Source organism: Chanodichthys erythropterus, chromosome 16 (genome assembly GCF_024489055.1).
Source record: "Chanodichthys erythropterus isolate Z2021 chromosome 16, ASM2448905v1, whole genome shotgun sequence".
NCBI classification, from domain to species: Eukaryota; Metazoa; Chordata; class Actinopteri; order Cypriniformes; family Xenocyprididae; genus Chanodichthys; species Chanodichthys erythropterus.
The window spans coordinates 8788414-8815478 of NC_090236.1; the positions used below are offsets into that span (position 1 = coordinate 8788414).

At 35.7% G+C, this 27065-nt stretch overlaps 1 protein-coding gene across 3 annotated transcripts; it reads right to left on the reverse strand.

Annotated features, from left to right (window-relative positions):
* Window positions 1–5533: 5533 nt before the first annotated feature.
* Window positions 5534–26758, reverse strand: LOC137003220 (uncharacterized). 3 transcript variants are annotated; one of them, XM_067363287.1, is made up of 28 exons: window positions 26694–26758; window positions 25704–25771; window positions 25408–25548; window positions 25225–25245; window positions 20718–22401; window positions 20422–20505; window positions 18660–18827; window positions 18480–18563; window positions 18168–18335; window positions 17922–18083; window positions 17751–17831; window positions 17594–17668; window positions 17326–17478; window positions 16351–16509; window positions 16068–16142; window positions 15085–15270; window positions 14798–14956; window positions 14603–14674; window positions 13481–13540; window positions 13123–13206; window positions 12928–13008; window positions 10744–10893; window positions 9143–9301; window positions 8269–8352; window positions 7751–7894; window positions 7468–7626; window positions 6576–6674; window positions 5534–6492 (listed from the first exon to the last, which is right to left on the reverse strand). In XM_067363287.1, the coding sequence occupies exons 2-28, from the start codon at window positions 25720–25722 to the stop codon at window positions 6291–6293; spliced, it is 4713 nt and encodes a 1570-aa protein (XP_067219388.1). In that variant the 5' UTR covers window positions 25723–25771; window positions 26694–26758; the 3' UTR covers window positions 5534–6290. The 3 variants fall into 3 exon arrangements, with proteins under 3 accessions (XP_067219388.1, XP_067219390.1, XP_067219391.1); XM_067363289.1 differs by lacking the exon at window positions 26694–26758 and adding an exon at window positions 25983–26682; XM_067363290.1 differs by lacking the exons at window positions 9143–9301; window positions 10744–10893 and having other exon boundaries at window positions 5535–6492.
* Between the last annotated feature and the right edge of the window lie 307 nt (window positions 26759–27065).

Below are 27065 nucleotides of genomic sequence, written 5' to 3' on the forward strand. Positions count from 1 at the left end.
TAAATGAAATTACAGTATCTCAAAGAAGTATCTCACATTTTTTAATATTTTATTTTATCTTTTCAAGTGACAGCACTGAAGAAATGACACCGCCTCTCGCGAGAGTCAGATTTTCACGATTTATTACACATAAACGTTCAAATACACATGGTAAATGCTCGTCTTGGCGTATATTTGCTTTGGTTATGTGAATGTGAACAGCATGTGTAACAGCATATTTTCTCTGTCCATAGGTCTTAATTGCATGCAAAACATACCCTACTATTGGATATATATATATATATATATATATATATATATATATATATATATATATATATATATATATATATAATATAAGCCTAGCTTTGTATCTTTAAATATTTTTACTGTGGTATCGACTTTGGTATATTGTATTGGAGTATTGTGCACTTTTGGTGGTATCGGCACAGACTACTAGATTTTTGGTATCATGACATCCCTGTGTGTTACTAAAAAAATTTAAGTATTATAGTATGTTTTAATAAAGCTAAAATGTTTTAAAAAGCTATAAAAGGCTAAACTATTCGATGTTTGATTAATTTAAATGATTAAAAAGAGTTTCCTTTCTATTGTCTATCCGGTCAATGTTTATTGGGATTTTTAGAAGTAATTAGTTGAATTACTTATTGAGTAATTAAATTACTTTTCAGACAGAGTAAATAGAAATGTATTTTAAATACAACTTTGATGATGTAATTAGTAATTAGTAATTAATTACTTTTTCGAAGTAACTTACCCAACAGTGCTCCCATATTTACAAGTCAAGTGTGACCACACCTTTACAGAAATTAATAAAACAAGAACAAAACTGTAAATTGTTAAACTTTGTTTAAAGACTACTAGGTCAATGAAATTATCATGTTACACCAAAAACTGAAATAAAAGTTCTAAAGTTTAACATACTGACATCATGGTCCATTTCAGTTCATTCTCTGTGAGAGAAAAAGCAATAAAGTTAAAAAATGCACAATAATATTTCCCATTTACGGTGACTATTGTATGTGTGAGTTTTATATATATATATATATATATATATATATATATATATATATATATATATATATATATATATATATATATATATATAAAGAGTCAATAAAATCAAAACAGCCAAATACAAACTTGTCAGTCACTTGTCAAACAAAATTAGTTAGAACTTAAAGTCAGCAATAACTGCACTGCCAGTGTCACTCTTTCCATTTCACATAAATACAGAAATCAAACTCTTAACTAACTTTCTTTTATACAGTTCAAACAGACAATTAACAATTCATTTAATGCTATAACTATGCTATAAATATTAGGCCTACCTAATGCTTGAAATCAGAGGTTATACGTTACATTCGACATGGAAGCTCACAGGTGTGTTCGGCTTCGGCTCCTGTTGGGTTTGACTGATCGATCAGCGAGATTTGAGTCTGGGGAGAAGTTGAATACAGAGACAAAAGCCTCTAGAAAGAGTAGCAAACTTGCAGATTGCTGACATTCAGGTCTTACTAGTTTTGTTTGACAAGTGACTGACAAGTTTACTCTTTTGTACAAAGTTTGTACAAGTTTTTACTGACTCTTAAAAGGTATAAAAACACACCAATACAATATTCACCGTAAACTGGAAATATTTTTTTGCATGTTCTAAATGTATTTAGACATCGCACGTCATCAGCACATTCTGTAAGGCTAAATTATTCAGACACTTTGACCTGACCATGTTTTGCTTAAGTGTCATCTGACATAATTAAGATTTTTCTTTTTTCTGACACAGTTTAACTCTGAGATTTTGTCATATTTAATTACCATTTTTTTAAACTATAGTATTTTAGGGGTGGGCGGCATCCCTATTAAAAATATCAAGTGTTACATTATTCTCCTGATGTCTGAAAATAAAATTTGAAGGAATGTTTCAGCTCATTTGGACAAACTGAAAGGTAATGTTTATTTTTAGCACAACCTATGTAGCGTTGTAGACAGTCACCAACCACCAACAGCCACAAACAGCAGCATTTTTCAGTTCCTCCTGAACCAAAACAACAAGCTTACGCCATGTTGTAACCATAATTATAAAATGGCAACCCATGACGTTCTACCTGGAGCAGTTCACACCCTCAGACTCAGATTTATGCATTTCTATGTCAACATTATCAATGCCGAAATGAATCTGCAGCAGTCAGGTGGAACAAATAAGAGCTCTGTAAGTTGATTACAATCATTATTATTATGTGCTTTGAGACATGAGGTAATTTAATGTTGTCTTTCGTCTTGTGACAAAGACGCTGCTGTATGTCCATGTGTTTTAGAGGAGCCGTGGCTTTGGAGACGCTCTGAAGGGAGGTTGGGATCTCATGCTTTCAAAACTAGCTTGCTAATGTCTGAAATTGCCTACACTATCTTTAAGCAGTCATTCTGTCTGGAACTATTATTTTTTCATTTTAATACATTTACTTAAATTAGCGTGACTGAGCCGCTTTCTCCTCCTTTCCTCTCCCGTGGCGTGCTGTAATTGTTATGTAACCATGAACTGCATTCTCCACGATGACGAGGAAGTTTCAGCAAAGGATTAATTGATTTCTAGCCCTTGCATTAGCTTTACTACTAGATATATTTATGGAGATGAGAAATAAAAACCCCACCCTACAGCTATGATCAGCTGTTCGGCTGAGCTTTATGTTGTTACGGAAAGGCCGAAGATGATTGGTTGGTTCTTGTCACATGACCTGCGGTGTGTTTGCGGCATTCATCTCCCGCGGCATATACGACAGTGTGTTCCAGTTCCTGCCAACATCCAACAACTTTGCACAGTCATTGAAGAGGACTGGACCAACATTCCACAGGCAATCAACAACCTGATCAACTCTATGCGAAGAAGATGTGTTGCACTGCGTGAGGCAAATGGTGGTCACACCAGATACTGACTGGTTTTCGGATCCCCCCGGACCCCACCAGTACAGTAAAAATGCACATTTTAAAGTGGCTTTTTATTTGTGGCCAGCCTAAGGCAATAGTCATGCTGTCTAATCAGCATCTTGATATGCCACACCTGTGAGGATGGATTATCTTGGCAAAGGAGAAGTGCTCACTAACTCAGATTTAGACAGATTTGTGAACAATATTTGAGAGAAATAGGCCTTTTGTGTACATCATTCAGCTCATGAAAAATGGGGGCAACATTTTGTTCAGTGTATAAACCCTGTGGAACAAAAAAACATTTATCTAAAATCTTTGTTCTGAATCTTTAGGGGTGAATTTCCTCTAAAAAATCATTTGCACTTTGCCTGTTAGTAGTCCCCTTATGATCATTATTTGAACTAGCAGAGCAAATTGGAAATGATCCAGAGTTTTGTGGTTCTGAGACTGAAGTCACATTACTGACACATTTAATTTCCTCTATTGAAAGACCCGCACAGAAACAGGTATTTCTGCTAGAAAGGAATATATTTTGAAGAATGTGATAAACTGAACAGTTCTGGGGAACCATTGAATTCCATAGTATTTTTTCCCTCTACTATAGAAGTCTATGATGCCCCAAAGCATCCTGGTTACACACTTTCTTCAAAATATCTTCCTTTGTGTTTAGCAGAACAAAGACATTTATACAGATTTGGAACAACTTAGAAGTGAGTAAATGATTACAGTATTTTCATTTTTGGCTGAACTATCCCTTTAATAACAATGTGCATTTATTTTTAAATGGTTAATTTAGGTATAAGTTTAGGATGTTGCATCAGCCAGTGTTGTTAAGGGAAATAAATTAATTAAAATAAATAGTTGTCATAGCACAAAATGTAAAATTATTTAAAGAGGCCATCTAATAACTCAATGGATTACAATAAGTAATAATAATAACAACACTATTAATAACACGCCATTCTGGGCCTTCTGTCCTAACTCTGGGCATCACTAAGTGTCTAATCTTAACTTTTCACTTTTCAAATTCTTTCTGCAAATCTTAAAAAAAAAATAATGTGTCCACATTATAATAATGTTCCTCACTAACAAAAACTGTTTTGACTGACTAAATCTTACAAATGTTATTATTTAGAAGAAATGACAAAAAAAAAAATTAAAAGGTTTTTAAATTTTATACTCATTCATGAAATGTATTGACATGAGATTTTGTGTTGTTTATGGTCAAGAGAAAAAAAAAGGTGTGTGTGAAGGGGTTATCTTACACCCATTTACCTTATAAGATTAGTTTATTAATACTATTTATAGTAGTGTTGTAGTCGAGACTACCTAAACCGAGACCAAGACTTTGAGGGATTGAGACCAAGACAAGACCAAGATCAGACTAGCACTCCTCAAATTCATCTGAAAGGTCCACTTTTACTGTCTGAGAAATTTCTTATTTTTAATCAATAATTACAATTAGAATAATAAGACATATAGAGCTGTTACCAATCAATTGAAATCACTAACAACAAAATTCATCTTTACACTCTAGAGGTGGAACAGAAATTGCAGCTGAATTGGTACAATTACAAATGCATAAATAATGTGTCGCATGTAGTTTTGGGTTTTGTTTCATGGTCATGTTTCATGTCTTTTATTTTGATTCTTGTTGCTTGTTTATGTCATGCTTCCCTTGCTCCTCATGCACCCTGTTTGTCAACGGATGCATTCCACTCCAGTTTTAGACACGCACTCGCCAACTTCCCTAAGCACCCTGCCACCATTTTGAAGTGCGTTATTCATGAAGTGGACGAGGGAAGTTTATATGGACAGACCCTCGCTCCCTCGATTTTGAACGAATTTTATATATATGTAGTGGGTACGGAAATTATTCAGAACCCCTTAAATTTTTCACTCTTTGTTATATTGCAGCCATTTGCTAAAATCATTTAAGTTCATTTTTTTCCTCATTAATGTACACACAGCACCCCATATTGACAGAAAAACACAGAATTGTTGACATTTTTGCAGATTTATTAAAAAAGAAACATGGTCCTAAGTATTCAGACCCTTTGCTGTGACACTCATATATTTAACTCCATTTCTTCTGATCATCCTTGAGATGGTTCTACACCTTCATTTGAGTCCAGCTGTGTTTGATTATACTGATTGGACTTGATTAGGAAAGCCACACACCTGTCTATATAAGACCTTACAGCTCACAGTGCACGTCAGAGCAAATGAGAATCATGAGGTCAAAGGAACTGCCTGAAGAGCTCAGAGACAGAATTGTGGCACGGCACAGATCTGGCCAAGGTTACAAAAAAATTTCTGCTGCACTTAAGGTTCCTAAAAGCACAGTGGCCTCCATAATCCTTAAATGGAAAATGTTTGGGACAACCAGAACCCTTCCTAAAGCTGGCCGTCTGGCCAAACTGAGCTATCGGGGGAGAAGAGCCTTGGTGAGAGAGGTAAAGAAGAACCCAAAGATCACTGTGGCTGAGCTCCAGAGATGCAGTCGGGAGATGGGAGAAAGTTGTAGAAAGTCATGCCTTGCCACAATTCTGTCTCTGAGCTCTTCAGGAAGTTCCTTTGACCTCATGATTCTCATTTGCTCTGACATGCACTGTTAGCTGTGAGGTCTTATATAGACAGGTGTGTGGCTTTCCTAATCAAGTCCAATCAGTATAATCAAACAGAGCTGTATCTATCTATCTATCTATCTATCTATCTATCTATCTATCTATCTATCTATCTATCTATCTATCTATCTATCTATCTATCTATCTATCTATCTATCTAAACATATAAAATCAATTTCCAATTCTGCTCATATTTGTGAAAACAGCTCTTTTGCTCGTCATATTGCTAAATTATATATTATGTTATATAAAAAACCAAGATCTCATAAGTACTTTTTTGCAATCATATTTTGAATTATGTGGGCATTTGTATTAATTTTGGTGATATTTTTGACACAATCACTCGTTAACTTCTGTTCCAGCACAACAGTTACAAAAGATATCAAATAAGAAATAAGTTCTTGATTGCATTTGAAGCAGGAAGTTTTACTTTCAATCAAATTAACAAATAAATCAAACAATGCAACAGCAATTTAGTGATATCTTCACAGTTGTGGTCTTGACCAGTCTTGAGGCCGGTCTACAACACTAGGTCACACTTTTCTTCAGCATTTCTTCTATGACATCCTCTGTTTAGTTTTGTCCTGGTTAATTTCATCTTACAATATTGATTAAAGCCACCCAGGTTCCAAATTTTCTCTGACACTTTAAGTCTGTCACTTAAAACAATAAGATGAATTAAAAATATAATTAACTATATGTTTAAAGGTTTATTATAGGATTAATTTTTTCCATATATCTCTAAAAAATGATAAAGTCTTCATCCTCAAGGATGAAGTCTTCAGGGTCCTTGTCTTCTGTCTCAATGCCATCTATTGTGAATAGTCTTGTTTGAGAGTTCCTACAGAAGGTGACCTTCACTTTCTCATCGCAGGCTGATGGTGATCTGGATGTGTCCATCATGATTTCAGTGTACCCATCTGTCGTTTTACCGCGCTTCATCCTTTAAAGAGATTGAACAGTCATTAAACCATTAAAAACGGTGCAATTCTTTAATAAATGGTTAAATAAGATTATAGGACAGACCCTGTGATGATAATCCTGCAATCTGAATCCACCTGAGAGCTCTGCAGGATCCTCACAACGTCCTCCAACAACAAGCCACCACTTTCTATGCAGTCATATCTGAAACAATAACACTTTTCAATATAAATATATAACTAAGGTTTACCAAAAATGTATTTTTTAAGTCTAAATGACAAAAAATGCATTCAAGGACACACTGCTATTTCTTTTAAAGGGTTTGTTCACCCAAAAATGAAAATTCTGTAATTTATTACTCACACTCATGTCATTCCACACCCGTAAGACCTTCATTCATCTTCAGAACACAAATTAAGATATTTTTAATAACGACTTTATTCGACAATATCTAGTGATGGGTGATTTCAAAACACTGCATTATGAATATTTAAAGCTTAACGAATCTTCTGTTTCGAATCAGTGGTTCGGAATGTGTATCAAACTGCCAAAGTCACATCCCCCAGTGGTAAACCTTTGAAATTTTGAAACACTTATGACATAATGAAGCCTTGTTTACTGATATCACATGACTTTTCTGAACCACTGATTTAAAAAAATAAAACATTCATAAAGCTTCAAAGTTTCATGAAGCAGTGTTTTGAAATCGACCATCACTAGATATTGACTTTGTTTGTTTTTTTTTGGTGCACAAAATGTATTCTCGACGCTTCATAACATTAAGGTTGAACCACTGTAGTCACATGAACTGTTTTAAATATGTCTTTAGTAGTTTTCTGGGAATCTGAAAGTGTTAATTATCTTGCTGTAAATGCAGGCCTCACTGAGCCATCGTTTTTTTTTTTAAATATCTTAATTTGTGTTCCGAAGATGAACTTCATAATTAATGACAGAAAGTTCATTTTTGGGTGAACTAACCCTTTAAACACCTTCTCACCTGATCTCCTGAAGATTGGGACAGACTTCGGCTAAGGACAGAATCCACTTCACCCAGTTCTCTGTTAAACTTCCGATCTCGAGTCCGATTCTCCGCAGACCAGAAACACAGAGCAAGCTGGACATCAAATCGCTCACAAGCTCTTCATGCTCTGAACAGCTGGATTATGAGCAAAATAATTAGAAATGTTGAGTTCACTGATGGCAAATGATAAATATATATGATTCATATTTGCTATGACCTATTCATTTTCACGTACATAATGAAATGGCAGAATCCTTACCTGTCTTTTAAATCTTTAAGAATGTCAAGTGTTTCGAAGAGTTCATTGAGTTTAGGAATCTCTGAACATGGTGATGTGAATGAAATGAATGATGGGGATATTTCATTCTTGCTATTACGGGCCAAACGAATGTCAACTGTCCAGCTTGAAAAGAGATGAATATATAAGTCACAAGTACATATTTTGTATGCTCAAATGTGACCCTGGACCACAAAACCAGTCATAAGTCACATGGTATTTGTAGCAATAGTCAACAATACATTGTATTGGTCAAAATTATAATTTGGATCCATTAAAATATTTTCAAAATTTCCTACCATTTTTTTTTTTTTTTTTTTTTGCACCCTCAGATTTCAGATTTTCAAATAATTGTATTTCGGCCAAATATTCTCATATTCTAACAAACCATACATAAATGGAAAGCTTATTTATTCATCTTTTAAAATATTGGTCACAGGTTCACATATTAAGAATCTGTGTCATTAAATTATAACCAGGACAGTTAGGGATGAACTCACGTAGAGTCTGTGATGTTTTTGGTGATGCTGAGAGAGGAACACACATTGAGCACACTGTATCTCTTGTCGTACTCCACCTGCAAACTGACAGGCAAGAACAAAAATGGGGGCTGATGTTATACATATATATACACGTATATAAATATATTATATATATATATATATATATATATATATATAATACACACACACACTTTAATGTACCATAATATCTGATCCACCTGCTTTAATATATCAGTATATTTAAATTTTTTAGTATACAACAATAAAATAATAAAATAATAAAAATTGCATAATAAAAAAAAAATATCTACTGATTTCCAATTCAATGGCCTAGATTCCTACAAACAGCTGACTTTCTGATTTCAGAGATAATGCAATAATTTTTTTATAAAAATAATTTTTAGAATTAAAAGAAATAGGTCTTACAAACACCATAACATTCAATGTCATTTAAAGTCACAATCAAAATCAAATCAAATCAAAATGATTTTTTTTTTTTTATGGAATATTGCAGTATTTATTTGTAAATGATGCACACATCATTTACATTTTTTTTTTTTTTTTTTTTAATCTTTCTTCCCTTCCCTCTTCCGGGACAACCAGACACTCACATGAAATCGACCAATACAAAGCCACAACCATCCAATCAATCCCCTTGGACAAAATCAAGTCCCGCCCTACATTTTTGATTGTTCAAGAACACGTTTCACTCAAGATATCTCTCTGTCACAACAGAGAAGCAAAGACTATCATTACTTCATAACTTTTCATTATATTTCATGTGGAACACAAATAGAGTTATCTAAGAGAATACTCAAATTGCTATTTAGTTTTCATTCTTTCTAGCAGAAGTATTGGCAGAACATCATACCAGACGGTGTGAAGGCTGGGACATGTGTGACACAGGGAGAGGATCTTTGGTGCCCAGTTCGTAGTCAGGCTGTCTGTCGTCAACTGCACCTTTTTCAGACCAGACACCGAGTGCAGGGACAACAGCAGAGCGTCCACACTCTCGTCAAATGCAGGACTGCTGTTGTTGCATGGAAAGTAGTTCATATTTAGTTAGAGATCATTTTATGCTTTATCTTTAATGTGTATTGTTGCTATTTTAGCATGAAAAAGGTCTACAAAGTAACAGTCACTCCAAAGGCAGTTATTCTGTATAGTTGTCACGGAGACGAACTCCGTGGTTTCCTCCTCTGGCCATCGGAGGGAGCCATCTCCCGAATACTGACACACACGCATACACACTACATTTCCCATCAGCACGTGCCTTGGACTAATTCGCGCCACAGCTGATACCCATTACCCGGACTATAAAAGACTCTCATTCACTGCAGTTCATTGCAAGTCTTGTTTTGCCTTGGTGAACATTTCTGAGCGTTATTACCCTGACTGTATTCCTGTTGCTGATCCTGTTTGTTACCCGTCTTCGACTCTCTGCTGCCTGCCTTTGACCCCTGCCTGTTACTTTGATCTGTGAGTGATATCTGCCTGTCCTGACCCTCTGCCTGTTATCTGACCACGATTCTGCCTGTCCCTGTTATACCTGTCTGCTCGTGTTTGACCCTGCCTGTATGACCACGCTCTTGTTTAATAAAAGCATGCAAATGGATCCCAGCCTGAGTGACGATTCGTTACAATAGTGGACTTCAATGGAGCCCAAATGGTTGAAGGTCAAAATTACAGTTTCATTGCAGCTTCAAAGTGTTCTACACGATCCCAGGCGAGAAATAATGGTCTTATCTAGAGAAACCATCACTCATTTTCTAAAAAAAAAAAAAATAAGATAAGACCCTTATTTCTCATCTGGTATCATGTAGAACGCTTTGAAGCTGCAATGAAACTGTAATTTTGACCTTCAGCCGTTTGAAGGCCATTGAAGTCCACTATATGGAGAAAAATCCTGGGATGTTTTCATCAAAAACCTTAATTTCTTTTCAAGTGAAGAGAGAAGGACATGAACATCTTAAATGACATGGGGGTGAGTAAATTATCAGAAATTTAATTTGAAAGTGAACTAATCCTTTAAATAGTTTCTGCCCAAGGCATATGCAGGGCAAGGCTTGGTTGAGGTGCATTAGTAGTGTGTTGAAACTCACGGTTATGGTAAGGGGCGTGACATTTCCAAAACACACTGGAAACAGTTGACTAATCATAACACATTGGTCCAGCCAACCAATCAGAGCACATTTTGCTTTTCAGAAAGAGGGGCTTCATAGAGACAGAAACTAAACAGAGCGTTACTGACAGACTGGTGCTGCAATAATGTCAAATATGTGAAAAATAAGCTGTGTTTTAAACATTCAAACATGAAAACCAATTCTAGTAGACTGCAAAAACAAAACAAAATCAAGGCTTTGTAAAAGGGCATAATATGGCCTCTTTAATAAATTAACATTGATTTAATATTCATTTGAAGGTTCTGTTTTATAGTGAGTAATTAAATATTTCTGACAACTTTATTTTTACCTTATAGAGATCCCTTTGCATCGGTTATATACTTGTAGAAAGGTTTTCCAGTTGCTGCTAGTTTCTCCTGAGTTTTCAGACAGGGTGAGCTCTATCTTTGAGAACAGTGACTGTGTGCTGGGACTGGAGCCATAGCACTTCAAAAACAAGCTAAAGTGGAAATAGAAATGCTAAATAAATAAATACATAAAGCAGTTAAGTTAGACTTAACACATTTTAGCAGTTTACAACATTTTGTGAAGGAACAACTGTATATGGCTCTTTCAAAACATAGTGAGTCAAATGCAAACATACTGTATATCACTGTGATGCAGTGTTGCAAAGTCTGCGGTTTTCCAGAAGAATTTGGCTACTTTAACACTGTTGCTGCAGGTTGTTTTTCATGTCCACGAGTTGAAGCAACCCCAAAAAACATGATATTTAGGCCCTGGAATGCGATTTATTATTTTTTTTATTTATTTTTTTTTTTTTTTTAAACCAGGGTAACCCCGCCAAAAATGCAGATTTTACCCCCTGAAACATGATTGGGGTAATTTTGGGCTAGTTTTGAGTAACAATTGTTTTGAGTAATTCTTCTAGCCCTTGTGCGGTCTTCATTTGGGAAGTACACTCAGGGTCTTCGGGGTCTCCACAGACCCCAGGCAACAAAATGCAATTTTGTAACAAAATACTTTCTTTTTTTTTAAACAATTGTAATTTTACTCTGTTTATTAATGTTTTTACTCCATGTTTGTGCAGTTTTTGGAGGATTTATATTTATATAATAAATATAAAAAAATGATATTTTTATTTTTTTTATTTTTTTTTTTACAAAAAAAAAAATGTAAATTTCACTTTATAGAAGACCCTCATTTCTAACTTTCATTATGGGGATAACATGGATAATTTCACATGGTTTAGTGTAAGATTTTTGCCCTTCTTTTGGAAAATGCAGTTTTAAAAGTAAAAAAAAACCCTATCATTTTTACCAGTAGATGGCTGCAGAGCTCCACTATTTGCTATGTGCTATTTGACTGAATATTATGAAATCACAATTATGACAATAAAAATTAGTTTTTGTCAAAGTTTAGCATTTTTTGTAATGAAAAACAAAAAAACTGTTTTTCAATATTGTTACATTAAGATGAGACTCCATTTAGAAATTGGACAAAATTCATCCTCAAAATTAACATTTTTGAAAAACTTATTTTTTTCAGTACAAAAAAATGCTAAACTTTGACAAAGTCATTTTTACAGTTATATTTGTGATTTCATAATATTTAGACATGAATCCAAATGAATAGTACTTGTGAAAATATGTTTTTCAGTCATTCAAATAGCACATAGCAAATAGTGGAGCTCTGCATCCATCTACTGGTAAAAATGATTTTCCAAAAGATGGGCAAAAATCTTACACTAAACCATGTCAAATTATCGATGTTATCCCCATGAATGAAAGTTAGAAATATGGGTCTTTTATAAAGTGAATTTTACATAAAAAGCTGTTTTTGTATAAAAAATATTTGAATATTTATTTATTTATATAAATTTAAAAGATCCAAAAACTGCACAAATATGAAGTAAAAACATTAATAAACAGAGTAAAATTACATTTGTTTTTTAAAAAACAATTATTTTGTTACAAAATAATACAATTTTGTTGCCTGGGGTCTGTGGAGACCCCGAGAGTGACTTTTTTTTTTTTTTTTTACACTAACATAAAGATATCACTCCATTTTTTTTTTTTTCTTTGTAGATATAGAAAGTGTTAACAACTGTACAAAGTTTCATGTCATTTGGACAAAGAGAACATTTTTTTTAAAAATTGAACAAACGTCATTTGGGGTCTAAAAAGACCCCAAAGACCCTTTAAGGGTAGAAGGGAATTTTAACATTTTATCAGATTTATGTGAATCCACTTGTATTAAAATGGCTGAGATACATTTAGGCATTTAGCAGATGCTTTTATCCAAAGTGACTTACATTGTGTTCAAGCATACTTCTTTTTCAATAAAAGCATATCGAACCCATGATGTTGCTAGCACCATGTTCTACTGGTTAAGCATCAAACAGGGCTTAACTCCTACTAGTCATTCACAATTGCTCTAAATACAGTAGCAGCATAAAATATTCAGTAACTTCCAGTACAGTGATATCAAACCAAACCAAACACTCAAACATACTGTACAGTACAGTTCTCTCTACCTGTATTGTCCAGATAAATATTTCCACATCCTGATTTCTGAGCAAAGAATACGCTCCACGTTGTCCAGCTGATCAGAATCACTTCAGGTAAAAGACACATAGCCTGTGTTAGTTTTTTTCTTTTCTTAGCAGATTTAACTTATTACAGTCTGATGTTTTGAGCAGAAGTATAATAAATATCCAGTATTTTCTCACTTCATTTCATGGCTGCAGTCACCGAGAGGCGAGGACAAGCACTCTTCATCACTGTCACCTGACATCTGTCTTGCAGACTGCCAGCTGTGGATATTTTCACAAATCATTTTACTATTAGATGTATGAACACTTTCCTACTGCAAATACATCTGCAATGAATAATCCAAAAATATATTGCATATCCTCACCACAAATACAAAAAGTCAAACTAAAATCAAAAACTGATACACTTTTTTTAATCCAGTTCAGACTGATTATTTACTATAACTAATGTCATATCTTGTTTCGCTCTGAAAAGATGTACATCAGATTACACTAATGGGTTCCAATTAGATTGAAGTAAAAACTGTCATCCCACCAAAAATCATTTGATCTGTCTGAATCACTGTCCTCTTCACTCTCACTCATCTTAAGGATACTGAAAAACAACCACAGAAATAACAATATATAACAGTTTATAAAAGCATAGTGAAGTCTCAAACAGAAAGAACACAGGATCAGTGACCATTCAGCTGTCAATTAATGTTTATAATAGTTGGCCTTGATTCATATATTCCAATATATATTAATAATCAAATGTGCAGAAATTACAGATCTGTTAAGCATGTTTTTTTATTGTTGTGATAAAGTTATATTTTTGCAGTGTATTGTGTTATTAACTAAAACGAAATATTAAAAATAATTTACATTAATTTAAATTAAGCTAAAATAAGATAACATTAACTAAAATATAGCTGAAACAAAATTAAGCTCATGTTCTAAAACAAACTAATACAAATAAAAGTTAAACAGAAACATTAAAAAAATGCTAAAAATGACAAAAGTACAAAAGAAACTTACTAAAACTTGAACTAAAATAAAAAAAATGAAAACTGAAAATATAAAAATAACAGTGTTAACAATATATTTATAAATACTGTTATTGTACATAAAATTATAATAACACTGGTGTTGCGTTATGCACTAATGTTATTGCTTAATAGCACCACTAGGGGGCAGTAGATGAAGAGTAATAGTATGGAGTGCTGTTAGAGTTAGTTCTTCAGCTCTCACTCTTTCTCTATGCTCAAATTAAATGGATAATTAACCCAAAATGACAATTCTGTCATCATTTACTCACCCTCAAGTTGTACCAACCTGTATTTCTTTCTTCTGACGAACACAAAAGATGATATTTTGAATAATGTTTGTAACCAAACTGTTGATGGACATTATTCAAAATATCTTCTTTTGTGTTCAGCAGAAGAAATAAGTTCATACAAGTTTGGAACAACTTGAGTAAATTATCAGAATTTCCTTTTATCCCTTTAAGTAACTATGTGGTCTTTTATAAAGCATTAGTTAGTGCATCATGTCTTCTTGGATGCTGGTCATTGTCACTCCACAGAAAAGGATCATTACAGCAGTTGTTACCCATGTTTCCCCTAGCCATGTACCATCCACGTGTTAGATTTCAGTACAGGAATCACTAATGCCTCACCTGGAGAATTCATTCCTGTAGCCTTTCTTGAGGTTCGCTTTACTTGTCTCAGGCTGCTTGACTGCCAAAAAACTGAGCCACAAAAAACACAGTGGTGTGATAATGTGAGCTTTTCTCATCACAAAATTCAGGGTGCAAAATCAGGTCTGCTCATCTATGTGTACTCGTATGAAAAGAAGTGAACTGAATTCTTACGTTAATGCACTCAAACTGGGTTTCATCTGAATGAGATCCAGGACTCTGGATGCTCCATCCACTGTCATGAATCTGAAGGCAAGATCCACGTTCTTCAGACCAGAGACCGAGTGCAGGGCAGAGAGTAGATCACTCACACTCGTATCGTACTCTGAAGAACTGTTAAAAGCACAGAAATAGAGATTTTTGAATCATTGTGAACTAAAACTCTGCTTATTTGTCTGTTATTCTCCCTATTTCACACATATAAACACTCTCTTCTCGCTCTCTGGTGTTGAAATAGTTACCACTCAGTCAAGTCTTTCAGCTGGTTGTAGGCCTGAAAGAATCTCCTCCAGTCAGCATTTGCATTCTCAGAGTCATCAGTCACTATGATGGTGATGCAGGGAACCACTTTGTGCTCCGGAGGTTTGAAGAGGTCGAAATCATCACAGTCGTCTAAATAATTCACATGGTTACAGCCGACAGAGAGCCTGCAAAACAACAGAGGACAAACATAGCATAACGCTATAAAGAACAAAGATGAATTTAAGCAATTATATTCTCTCTATATTTTTTCCTGCTGAAAAGTTGGTGATAATTTTAATAACCATCTCAGAATACCAGATGCTTTTTTCAACTTCTAAAGCCCTGGGTACACTTCATTTTTTAACACGTTTTGTTTTAGCACAGTCAAAAGCACAGCCTTGCAAAGTACTTCATTTGACTCGTACGCAGGTGTTCGACGTGCAGTTTTGAGTTATAACCCATTTAATTTTTTTATTCTTTCATGCTAGAGTTGTACAAATGAGGGTGCTTTCTAATCTCTTCGCACAATCTCTCGTCTATGTCTCCATTATTGCTGTAGCGTGCATGTGTTCCGGTCTGTTCTGTTTATGCAGTTTTTTTTAACTACCTTATGGATCGACACCCCCAGGGCCACGGTTGCCAACTTGTGGATAAAGTAATTACTTAAAAAAAAAATAATAATAATAATAGTAAAAAATGAAAAAAAATTAAATGCACATGTGCAACCCAAAATCCAGCAGTGCGCATTCTCTTCTGATGACAAAGTTTGCGTCACACCGTACACCGATCCTCGCATATGTGGAAAAAGTGAACTATATTTTGGGTTTAAGGCAGCATCTCATTCTTATAAAGCAATTCTAGAATGCATTGCAAGAAGCTCAAAGAAAAAAAATAATTTACAACTGCTAAATGTCAATTCTAAATCTAAGTGAATGTTACTAGAAAGTATAGTTGGGGTTAAAGTTTAAAACATAATTGTTACCTCACTCCACCTTCATCTTCTCTCATCACACCCAGACTCTCCACATCATTAACAAGAGACATACTGGTATTCAATCTGCCAAAAGAGAATTCATTGTGTTAATATTTAAGCACAGAATGAAGACAACTGTATTCTTGCAAATGTATTGTGGCATTATGGTATCAGATGGTAACACCATGATACATTAATATATGCCATGGTACTATTGAATGTCTATGTAATAGTATTTACACCATGGAACTAGTAAGTTTTCAGGTAGAAAAACACAATAGGTTAATCTTACTGCAAGTGAAGTAAGCTGGAACAAGACAGGAAGAGGGTGAACAGACCAGCCGCCCAGCTCTCAATCAGGTTGTTTAGCCAAACTTTAACCTCCTTCAGACCAGGAACAGAGTGAAGGAACAGCAGCAGAGAATCTGTATGCTCATCCAACTCTGGGCATCTAAAAAAAAATAATATAAATAAAAATAAATAATAAAAAATATTATTAGACTCGCCACAGGCCACTGAACGATACAATGCATTTTGTTTTCATTATTGCATATGAAGCATATTTATTAAAAATCATGATGACTTTATGTTCTGAAAAGTTTTGATTTTGAAACATAAGTTAAGTCAGTTAAAGTCAGTTTCATTCATTCAGTTTTCATATTACATCCACAATGTAAAAAAAACAACAATTTCCAGTGTATGGGAAATGTGAATGCAACATAATTCCACCAAATATTGTCTCAACTAATCAAACACAGTTATCTAAACAAATAGCTTTAAATTGAACAGTGATAGTGAAAGGTTTGTGAGTTCCCAGCATGCACTGCAGCATGAATAAATTATCTGCTTACTGTAATAAGATTATTGTTTTGCTGTTTACTGACCGGTTTGTGTGTCAAGTGTTGAGGTCTATGTACAGTCACTTTTAAAACCATATCCCATATATCTTTGCTTTTTAAGGTAGAAGAAAAGATAGCATAGTTCACTTCACATTTTAAGTGTCCTATAAAACTATATATGGCTAGCAAAATGATAGATCAATTTATTGTGTTACTAACTGAAAACTTTCTGAACAAGAGAACTGTAGTTGCCTTGATGAATTTATTGCCATTTTACATTTAGTGAATGAAAACATTCAAATCGACAAAATATAGAAAAACAGTAGACTGAGAGAACCTAATAATCAGAATGCATAATGTTAAATTTTTACATTCTCTCAACTAATTTTTTTTTTTTTTTTTTAAACAGTGAATAAAATTAAACTCACTGTTCTGTCAGTAGAATGAGTTGGTAAAGCCTTTTGAAAAGAACCTCCCAACTGACACTAGACCCTTTAAAAGGAGGGAAACTGAGCATGAGCTTCACCAGAACCGGTTTGTCCAGAACATGCGAATATCCCGGCTCTCCACTGCTACCATATCTGGAAAGAATCATTCATAATTATAAATGTGAAAAAATCTTGGTTAAACAATTGAAAAATTGGTTCAAGTGTTCAAGTTAAAATAATTGAGGATATTTCATGCATGAATTCTTACGCAATATCATGACCCCATCTGTCCATCGCAAGAGTCAATGATGGATTTTTCTCTTCACTTTCATGCATCTTGTACCTAAAAAAGATTTTACCAACAGTTATTTAGCACAAACACAAGCTAGATGGATCAAGTCAAATGAAAAGAAAGGATGACTTACCGTCGAAATGGCTTTCTAGAGACCGAAAATGTTGAACAGACCCTTTCATCATCACTAATCATGAGGTTGCTCAAATGAAACCTAAAAGATTATAAATGTGATCAAAATACAAATCAGCTGGACATTTATTGAGAGATTACAGCTTAATATGTAAACATTACTTGCTCATACTTTATGTGAGAAATCTTAGGATTGACTTGAAGGTAGCACAGAATTCTGGAGGTCCAAATATCTGTCAGGAACTCTGCACATATGTCCAGCTCAGTTAAACCAGGAACACAATTCAGGAAAGACAGCAGAGCATCCACATTCACACCAAACTCGATGCTTTTCCTTGAAACATACATACAAATACCAATGTTATACATGTAAAAACCCAAAAGGATGGGTTTTATTAAAGTAAAATGAAATACCTACAGCTCTGAGAAGCATCTGAGGTTATGGGATGCTTCGAGGAATTCAGTCATGGGTACTGCCGAGAAAGGACAGAGAGCGAAGGATATTTTTGTAAACCCCTGATAAGAACAAAGACCATGCTTTTCTGAGATTTCACCCTGATGTCCTTCTGAATGCCCAACAGTAAACCTGAAATTAAATGGAACAATTATTCATATTTGTTATTAGTATCCAAGTCTCTTCAAGTAACAATGTTATATTCTTATCTGAATAAATGTAAGAAACTTTAACTGAGAATGATGTTTGTTGAAAAATATATATGAAATTAATTACCAGACAGAATTATTTTGGCTTGCCATTGTGAACTCTGAGCAAAGACCCTTATGTATGGTTTCTGCTTGATTGGCAATGCAAACGCTGTGAATATCAAATGAAATGAACATGAACATCAGTTACATACATTTAAACCAGAAACATTGACGTTCATGTCCATGGTATGTGCCATCTATTTACCTGAAGCTTCTATCCATCATCTCTTTCACAAGGAAGTTCATGGTCAAATCAATATTGGCTTCGCTGATGTTCCTCAACACCAGTCGAATGTTACCCACTGATGTTTGTCCACTGAGGGTTTTCAGGATCTTCTGCACACTTTCATCTGATAGAGATCCATCCTCCATCCTGCAATGCATTTATAACACTGCTTTACAAACCCTTCATTTTAATTATGATGTGGCATAAAAATGATCTTTACTATCATTTAAAATTGCTGAACATGGAAATATGTGGAAAGATGGCTAAATTAGTCAATCAGATCATAGTTCCATCATGATGAACATGATTTTACCAAGTAGAACATGTCCCTGGAAACACATCCTTGTTGATTCTGGAACAATAGTCCAATCAACCAATCAGATCTGAGGGACAGGTTAGTTAATGTCAAGTTTAGGCTTACAACAAGGGTAAGAGCAGTGGTCTCAAACTCAATTCCTGGAGGGCCACAGCTCTGCACAGTTTTGCTCCAACCCTCAAACACACCTGATCCAGCTAATCAAGATCTTCAGGATTACTAGAAACTTCCAAACAGGTGTGAGTTGGAGCTGGCTGGAGCTAAACTCTGTGGCCCTCCAAAAATTGAGTTTGAGATCACTGGGTTAGAGGCTTCTATATCATTCATACCTATCATTTAACTCTAATTTTAGGGATAAGTTAAGGGTAGGGTTTGTTTTAGGAGTAGGAGTAGGGGTAGGGTTTGGACTATGTTTTTGGACAAGAATGTTGTTCCAGGATCAACAAAAGATGCTGATCCAGGAACATGTCTTACTTTGCAAAATCACAACAACCGTTTGATCATAACTTTCAAGCCATTTAAGTAGAATCTGATTTAACCAAGTTCAGCATGTTCCTGAATCAACATCTTTGTTGATCCTGGAACAACATTCCAATCAACTAATCAAGGGTGTGTTTCCCAAAGCAAGCTATGTTAGCAAGTTACGTTGTTACCAATAGAGTTCAATGGGACTTATGACCATAATGATGCTTTCAGAAAACTCACCCCTGATCTGAGGGACAGGTTAGTTAATGTCAAGTTTAGGCTTACAACAAGGGTCAGAGGCTTCTATATCATCCTTACCTATCATTTCCCTATAATTTTAGGGATAAGTTAAGGGTAAGGTTAGTTTTAGCGGTAGGAGTATGTTTTTGGACAAGAATGCTGTTCCTGGATCAACAAAAGATCACCCCTCTCCCAAAACACTTTCTCATCTGATCTACACAAATCTCATAGGTGACCTACTTTGATCTCAAAAAGGTGAGGAGTTTGCATCTATGTATTTGGCAAAATCACAGTAAAGGTTTGACCATAACTTGCAAGCCATTTAAGTAGAATCTGATTTAACCAAGTTCAACATCCTGGAAAATTCCAATCAACCAATCAGATCTGAGAGACAAGTTTACAGTTTATGTCAACTTTAGGCTTACAACCAGGGTTAGGTGCTTCTACATAAGCATAATTCACCTATCATTTCCCTCTGATTTATGGAATAACTTATGGGTAGGTTTAGGTTTAGGGGTAGGGATATGGTTAGGATTACATTTTTTTAGACAGGAATGTTGTTCCAGGAATGTTGTTCCAAAATATGTTAACCCAGGAACGGAATAAAGACGTGGAGCCATTTAGTTCCTACAACTCATTCTTGAGGCAATGGTGGCATTGTTGCATTTACACATATAAAAAGAGTAGCACATTAATCACAACCAAGAAAGAGAACATTACTTCAAATAGTCCACATTCTTTTTCCTCCCCAGGGCTGATGTCAGGAGGTTGACATCGGTGTCAGATATGGAATCAAAATCCAGCCTTCAAAAACACAAACCAGAAACCAACAAGTCTTCATGACATAAACTAATCCTCTCATATAATAATAATAACTATAATAAATTGTATACATCATCAAGGATTTTAAAACATGAGATGGTAATAAACATTTTGGACACTACTGTGATGGTACTGTTTGGAAACCATGAAATATAAATACTTTTTGTAATAGCATATAATTTAAGAATACATACCATAAAGTTGTACACCTGCAGAGTGCAGGATGAAGCATCTTTAAATCTTTTGCATTGCACTTGACTTCCATTCTGATAATGCGTGAAGAATACTGGAGGCAGTACATCACAACCTGACAGTCAATACCCTTCAAAGACCAGCGTATGTTAATACCTAAACGTTCCCAGAACTTCATGACATTCTTCAACATGTTCTTATCATGGAGCTCATACAAGCATTGAAAAATGAAATCATTCACGTACACTGTGTCCTTCTGTATAACTTTGCTGATCCATTTTTCCAGCTCCTTGCGAATAAAGGAAGATGTTGACCGTGGATTTTCCCCCAGGATTAAACAGCCTACTTTCTTGTTTGAGAGACCAAAAAGGAACCGGATTACAGGAAAGAGATACTCATTGCGCCTCCCATGGCTTGCTGACTCCAGTAGCTCCTTGATTTTTATTTTTGCATCCACCTCGTCTGTTAACATGTAAAACAGAGCGGTGAAGAACTCCTGAAAGCTGAGGTGCATGAAACCAAACATCTCCTTCAGATAAGTTCTCTCTTGCTGGCGAAATGTGCAAAGGAAGGGAATGTTTGGTAAATCAGAGATTGCCTTTGGAAGATCATTTCTGGGAAACAAGACTTGACGTTTCGGCATTCCACTCTCCGCTAGCTGACCCAGGTTCTTGAGGAGGTCGAGCTCTTCTTGCTGACTCAAACTACTGTGATGCTTCAAGAGAGTGAACACAAAATCAACAAATATGGACGTGGTGGTCGTCAACTCGCTAGTTACAACACCATCTTTTCCTTTTCTTTTGAAAATTGTGCAGATAATCCAGCAGATGACTGGGATGAAGCAAGCGGTGTAGAGCATCTCATGTACCTTCACCTGCTCATACACTTGACTTGAAAACTCTTCATCCTCAAAGAACTGTTGGAAGTATTCACTCACTCCTTTCTCTGAAAATCCCATGATCTCCATGAAGCACTGAGGCTTTTTCAGAATGATCTCCAGTTTGTCTACAGCACTCGATCTTGTAGTAACCAGCAGGAAGGACTCTCTCATCATACGTCCCTTCAGAAGAGAGCAAACAATGGCCAATGGCTGGGATTTGATGGCTGGTTTTTGTGGCAATGACTCTTTGGATTCAGAAAGCATGAGCTCATCAAAACCATCAATGATGAACAAGATCCTCTGTGATGTGTCTTTTAAGATCTGATCAATCTCATTTGGAGTTAAACTGCAGTCAAGGAGATCCACCAAGCTCATCTCACCTGAAAGACCACTGAGCTCTTTGCATCTTAGATGAAATACTACATCAAAGAGTCTAGCGTAGAGCTCTCCAGAGGCCCAGTCCAGAACGATCTTTTGTGCAGTGATGGATTTCCCACTTCCAGAATCACCTTGGAGAATCACAGCTCTTGGAGTCACTTTTTTGGAGCCATTATCTGGACCGAAAAGCTTATCAAGGCTGATGTTTTGGTTTCTCTGGTTACTTTCTCTGGTGTTGAAGAATCGTTGCCCTCTAGAGCACATCTCATTCTCTCGCTCGTTCTTTTCTCTGTGTTTCTGAACTATCAGCGGGTCAACGTAGCGGTCATTAAGCAGCACCTGTTCACCAGCACGTGAAGTATATTCTGTAATGTATGCATATTCAGACAGCAGGGACTTCTTGTATTCGGCGATCAGTGAGCTTGTATCTGCAAAAAAGAAAGATTTTTTTTTAATATTACATTTTGGTGAATATATATAAAATTGTACAAGTACTGATAATTCTCACTATATGGTAACAATATTGGGTATTTTACCTACTTAAAGAGGTAATTCACCCAAAGATGAAAATTCGTTCATCATTACTAATACTCATGGGGTGTTTTGCACCAATAAGGATTAATCTTAAATCTAGATTAAGTCAAGGTTTATCTAATATTTCTGTTGCACCAAACTTTAAACCTCATTTGAAAATAAGCAGGTTTACATTTAAACCATCATTATGATCCTGGGTTTAATTTATATATAAGATATATTAACTTTAACCCTGTTGCTCCATAACTTTAAAATAAGATTTAAATCTCAATTAGGGATTCCTTTTAAACTTACAGGTGAGGAGGTTTAAATAAAATAAAGTGCACCTACAATTAAAATATGTGGATGATTGAACAGAGATAGAAACAGAGGGTGTGTCGTCAGGTCTCCGAGAGGTGTTTATTACAACTTAAAATGAAAAATAAAGTGTATTGAGCAGGCAGAGTGTGAGGATCGTGGCGACCTGTGAGGTATGCCTGCTATCGAGTCCGGGATGTGGATCCGTAATTCATCTTGGTCCACCTTAGTGTTTCTACTCATCTTGGTTGTTGTGTCTTAAGTTAGGCTGCCATATTACTGCATTAATTGATACTGTAAATACACTTTATTGCCAAAAGTTTTGCGACGCCTGCCTTTACGTGCACATAAACTTTAAATGACATCCCATTCTTAATCCGTAGGTTTTAATGTGGAGTTGGCCCACCGTTTGCAGCTATAACAGCTTTAACTCTTATGGGAAGGCTTTCCACAAGGTTTAGGAGTGTGTGTATGGACATTTTTGACCATTCTTCTAGAAGCACATTTGTGAGGTCAGGCACTGATGTTGGACAAGACGCTCTAATTCATCCCAAAGGTGTTCTATCGGGTTGAGGTCAGGACTCTGTGCAGGCCAGTCAAGTTCTTCCACACCAAACTTGCTCATCCATGTCTTTATGGACCTTGCTTTGTGCACTGGTGCGCAGTCATGTTGGAACAGGAAGGGGCCATCCCCAAACTGTTCCCACAAAGTTGGGAGCATGAAATTGTCCAAAATGTCTTGGTATGCTGAAGCAATAAGAGTTCCTTTCACTGGACCTAAGGGATCAAGCCCAACCCCTGAAAAACAACCCCACACCATAACCACCCTCCACCAAACTTTACACTTGGCACAATGCAGTCAGGCAAGTACCGTTCTCCTGGCAACCACAAAACCCAGACTCGTCCATTGGATTGCCAGACAGAGAAGCGTGATTCATCACTCCAGAGAACACGTCTCCACTGCTCTAGAGTCTAGTGGCAGCGTGCCTTACACCTCTGCGACCAACGGTTTGCATTGTACTTGGTGATGTTAGGCATGGATGCAGCTGTTTGGCCTTGGAAACCCATTCCATGAAACTCTCTATGCACTGTTCTTGAGCTAATCTGAGGGTCACACCAAACTTGCTCACCTATGTCTTTATGGACATTACTTTGTGCACTGGTGCACATTCATGTTGGAACAGGAAGGGGCAATCCCCAAACTGTTCCCACAAAGTTGGGAGCATGAAATTGTCTTGGTATGCTGAAGCATTAAGAGTTCCTTTCACTGGAACTAAGGTGTCAAGCCCAACCCCTAAAAAACAACCCCACACCATAAACCCCCCTCCACCAAACTTTACACTTGGCACAATGCAGTCAGGCAAGTACCGTTCTCCTGGCAACAACCAAACCCAGACTCGTCCATCGGATTGCCAGACAGAGAAGCGTGATTCGTCACTCCAGAGAACACGTCTCCACTGCTCTAGAGTCTAGTGGCGGCGTGCCTTACACCACTGCATCTGACGCTTTGCATTGCACTTGATAATGTAAGGCTTGGATGCAGTTTCTCGGCCATGGACACATGAAGTTTGGAGGTCTGTAGCTATTTACTCTGCTGAAAGTTGGTGACTTCTGCGCACTGTATGCCTCAGCATGTGCTGACCTCATTTTGTGATTTTACGTGGCTGAGTTGCTGTTGTTCCCAATTGCTTCCTCTTTGTTGTGATACCACTAACAGTTGACCATGAAATATTTAGTTGTGAGGAAATTTCACAAATGGACTTATTGCACAGGTGGCAACTGATCACGATACCACGCTTGAATTCACTGAGCTCCTGAGAGTGACCCATTCTTTCAAAAATGTCTGTAGAAGCAGTCTGCATGCATAGGTGCTTGATTTTACTTATGTCAGTGTCAGAGAGAGAGTTTCTGGTGGAAATGGAATATTAACATTGTTGTTGTCAATGGCGAATCCATCATGGTGGAGAAAATTAATCGTATATGGAGGTTTTGATTGCAGGCAAAGAACTTACATTGACTTTTTTGCAGGTTAGAATTCTAATTGTTAATCTGTGTTTGAAATTAATTGATGCAACACAACTCGATTTAAAATAAAGCCTAGATCAACAAATCCTACATTAGCTCTAAACTGTGCTTAATTTAGCCCTTGCTGGTGCAACCCACCCTATGGTTTTATACCTGTATTATTTTCTTTCTTCTGTGGAACAAAAAAAATAAAATAAAATATTTTGAGAAATGGCAACCCATTTGGTTACCAACATTCTTCAAAATATCTTCTTTTGTGTTCTGCAGACAAAGAATGTTGCACAGGTTTGAAACGGCATGAGGGTGAGTAAATTATGACTTTTCATTTTTGGGTAAGGTCTTACAAACATGGTCAAAAATTGCAGTACTAGTAATTTTACCCATCAGTACTGTACCTGTGATTTCAGCCACAGGTCCTACAGCAGGAATAAGAAAACTTTAGATTATTAGATTTTAGAAAAAGTACATTATTTCATTCTTTGGAAATCTCTGTGCATTTCTAATTACTGACAACAGAATTAATATAGCTGTGTTCGGCTGTGGCATTTCCACCAACAGAGAAAGATACTTCCACTCACCGGGAAAGAAATTATTAGAAATATTAATATTTCCAGTGACTGTTGAATTTAATAACACAGGTGCTGAAATATTGCTTCCACTCTGGGCAGAGATACTGATTTTAGAGACTCCATGAGGCTCCATGTTTTCCCCTTTTTCTTCTAATAGAAAGGAAAGGCATGTCATTAATGATATTTTTTTAACCATAGTTTACATGCAAATATTTATAAAATATTATTATAACAGAAATATTATTATATAACTTTATGCAAATCAGTCCTGATCTGACTGGTGTGTTCATTGGGCTGTAAATTACCATCATTTGACCCGTCCATCTGCTGTTTTTAGTATGTCAATCCTCTTATCTGAAATGACCAGCTCAACCTGAGAAAAAAGGCAAATTTTATGTAGAAGTGAATTGGGCACACCATTTGCCACTGAGATAACTGGGGGAAGTGTGACAATTATGAGGAAATAATTATTTTATGTGTATGAGTTTTCAACAGTAGGCAAGTAAGTTCCAGTATCTTGTAGCTTAGAAATAATGATTTTATCTCCAGATTAATTCATTTATAATCATTTATTCATTACTTACCTCCTTCACAAATCCTTCATCATTTTCATTGCATGATTTATAAACACCCACCAGTTTGAAAACACCAACAAATAGCCTACAGAAACGCACACTGGACAGTAGTCATGTGGTCAGGGCAGGGGCTCGAGCTCCAACGGAAATGGTTGAGCTCCCACCCACGGAAAAAACACGAGATATTCTCCATTCTACCCATGGTAAAAAACAAAATAAGGAATAGCCTACATATTGTGTGACAACATGAACGAGGTGGAACGTGTAGCTTATATTAAAGAGGATATGTGTTCTCAATAGTAGCCTAGCTTATGTTGTGGTATATTTACAGCAAACATTCCATGTGTTAATAGTTTTGGATTCATGTAGCGCCCTCTGCCGGAAGTACACTGCGTGGTCATCCTGTTGCTTTCATCTTCATGACTCAATTTGCTAATTTTGTTTAGTTTCACTTTTTATCTATGTCGTGCAAACTTAAAATATTAGGCTAAATTTTATTTTAGATAACAAAACCGAATCTCAAAACTGACGAAATTAATTAAAACTGACGAAACAAAATAATCTTCAAACAAAATGTACTTTTTTAAAACGTCATAAAAGTACGTCTTATGTTCAATAGTAAAACACAATGTTTAATACAGGAAATACAAAAAAAGTGATTTGGTAGTTATTAAAAGTATTATTAGTCAAAGTCAAGAATGTTAGAAACGCCATATTTACCTGGAGCTTGGACATAGCTTTGTATCCTGAGAGCTTGAGCAGATAATGATGCCGGAGAGTAAAATACTTTCACTTTTCATTTAAAAATGAGACCCGCCTTGAGGTCGCACTATCAACAGTGTGTCATTTTGAAACCATCTTGTTGTCATAACTTTCTTTATAGAATGCATTTAGCCTACATAAAAACTTTAAATGACCTATATTTTCATTTCAGTGGCTTTGCATAGGTTTACATTTTTAAATTAAAAAGTGCTGATATAACTTATCTGTGTTTCATTTTTTTTGGATCTGTCTTAACAGGAGAGTGTAGACTATCTGTGTAAACATTTGTGTAATTGACTACCTTTGAACATGCTGAACCGAACAATCAAA

Bases quoted from the DNA above. Each gene is read 5' to 3' on its own strand.
- LOC137003220 (XM_067363287.1), bottom strand. The intron at 18,828-20,421 runs GTAATGTTCTCT...AATGCATTGCAG, and splicing joins AAGAATGTGGACTATTTGAA to GATGGAGGATGGATCTCTAT. The intron at 14,957-15,084 runs GTAACTATTTCA...TGCTTTTAACAG, and splicing joins CTGAAAGACTTGACTGAGTG to TTCTTCAGAGTACGATACGA.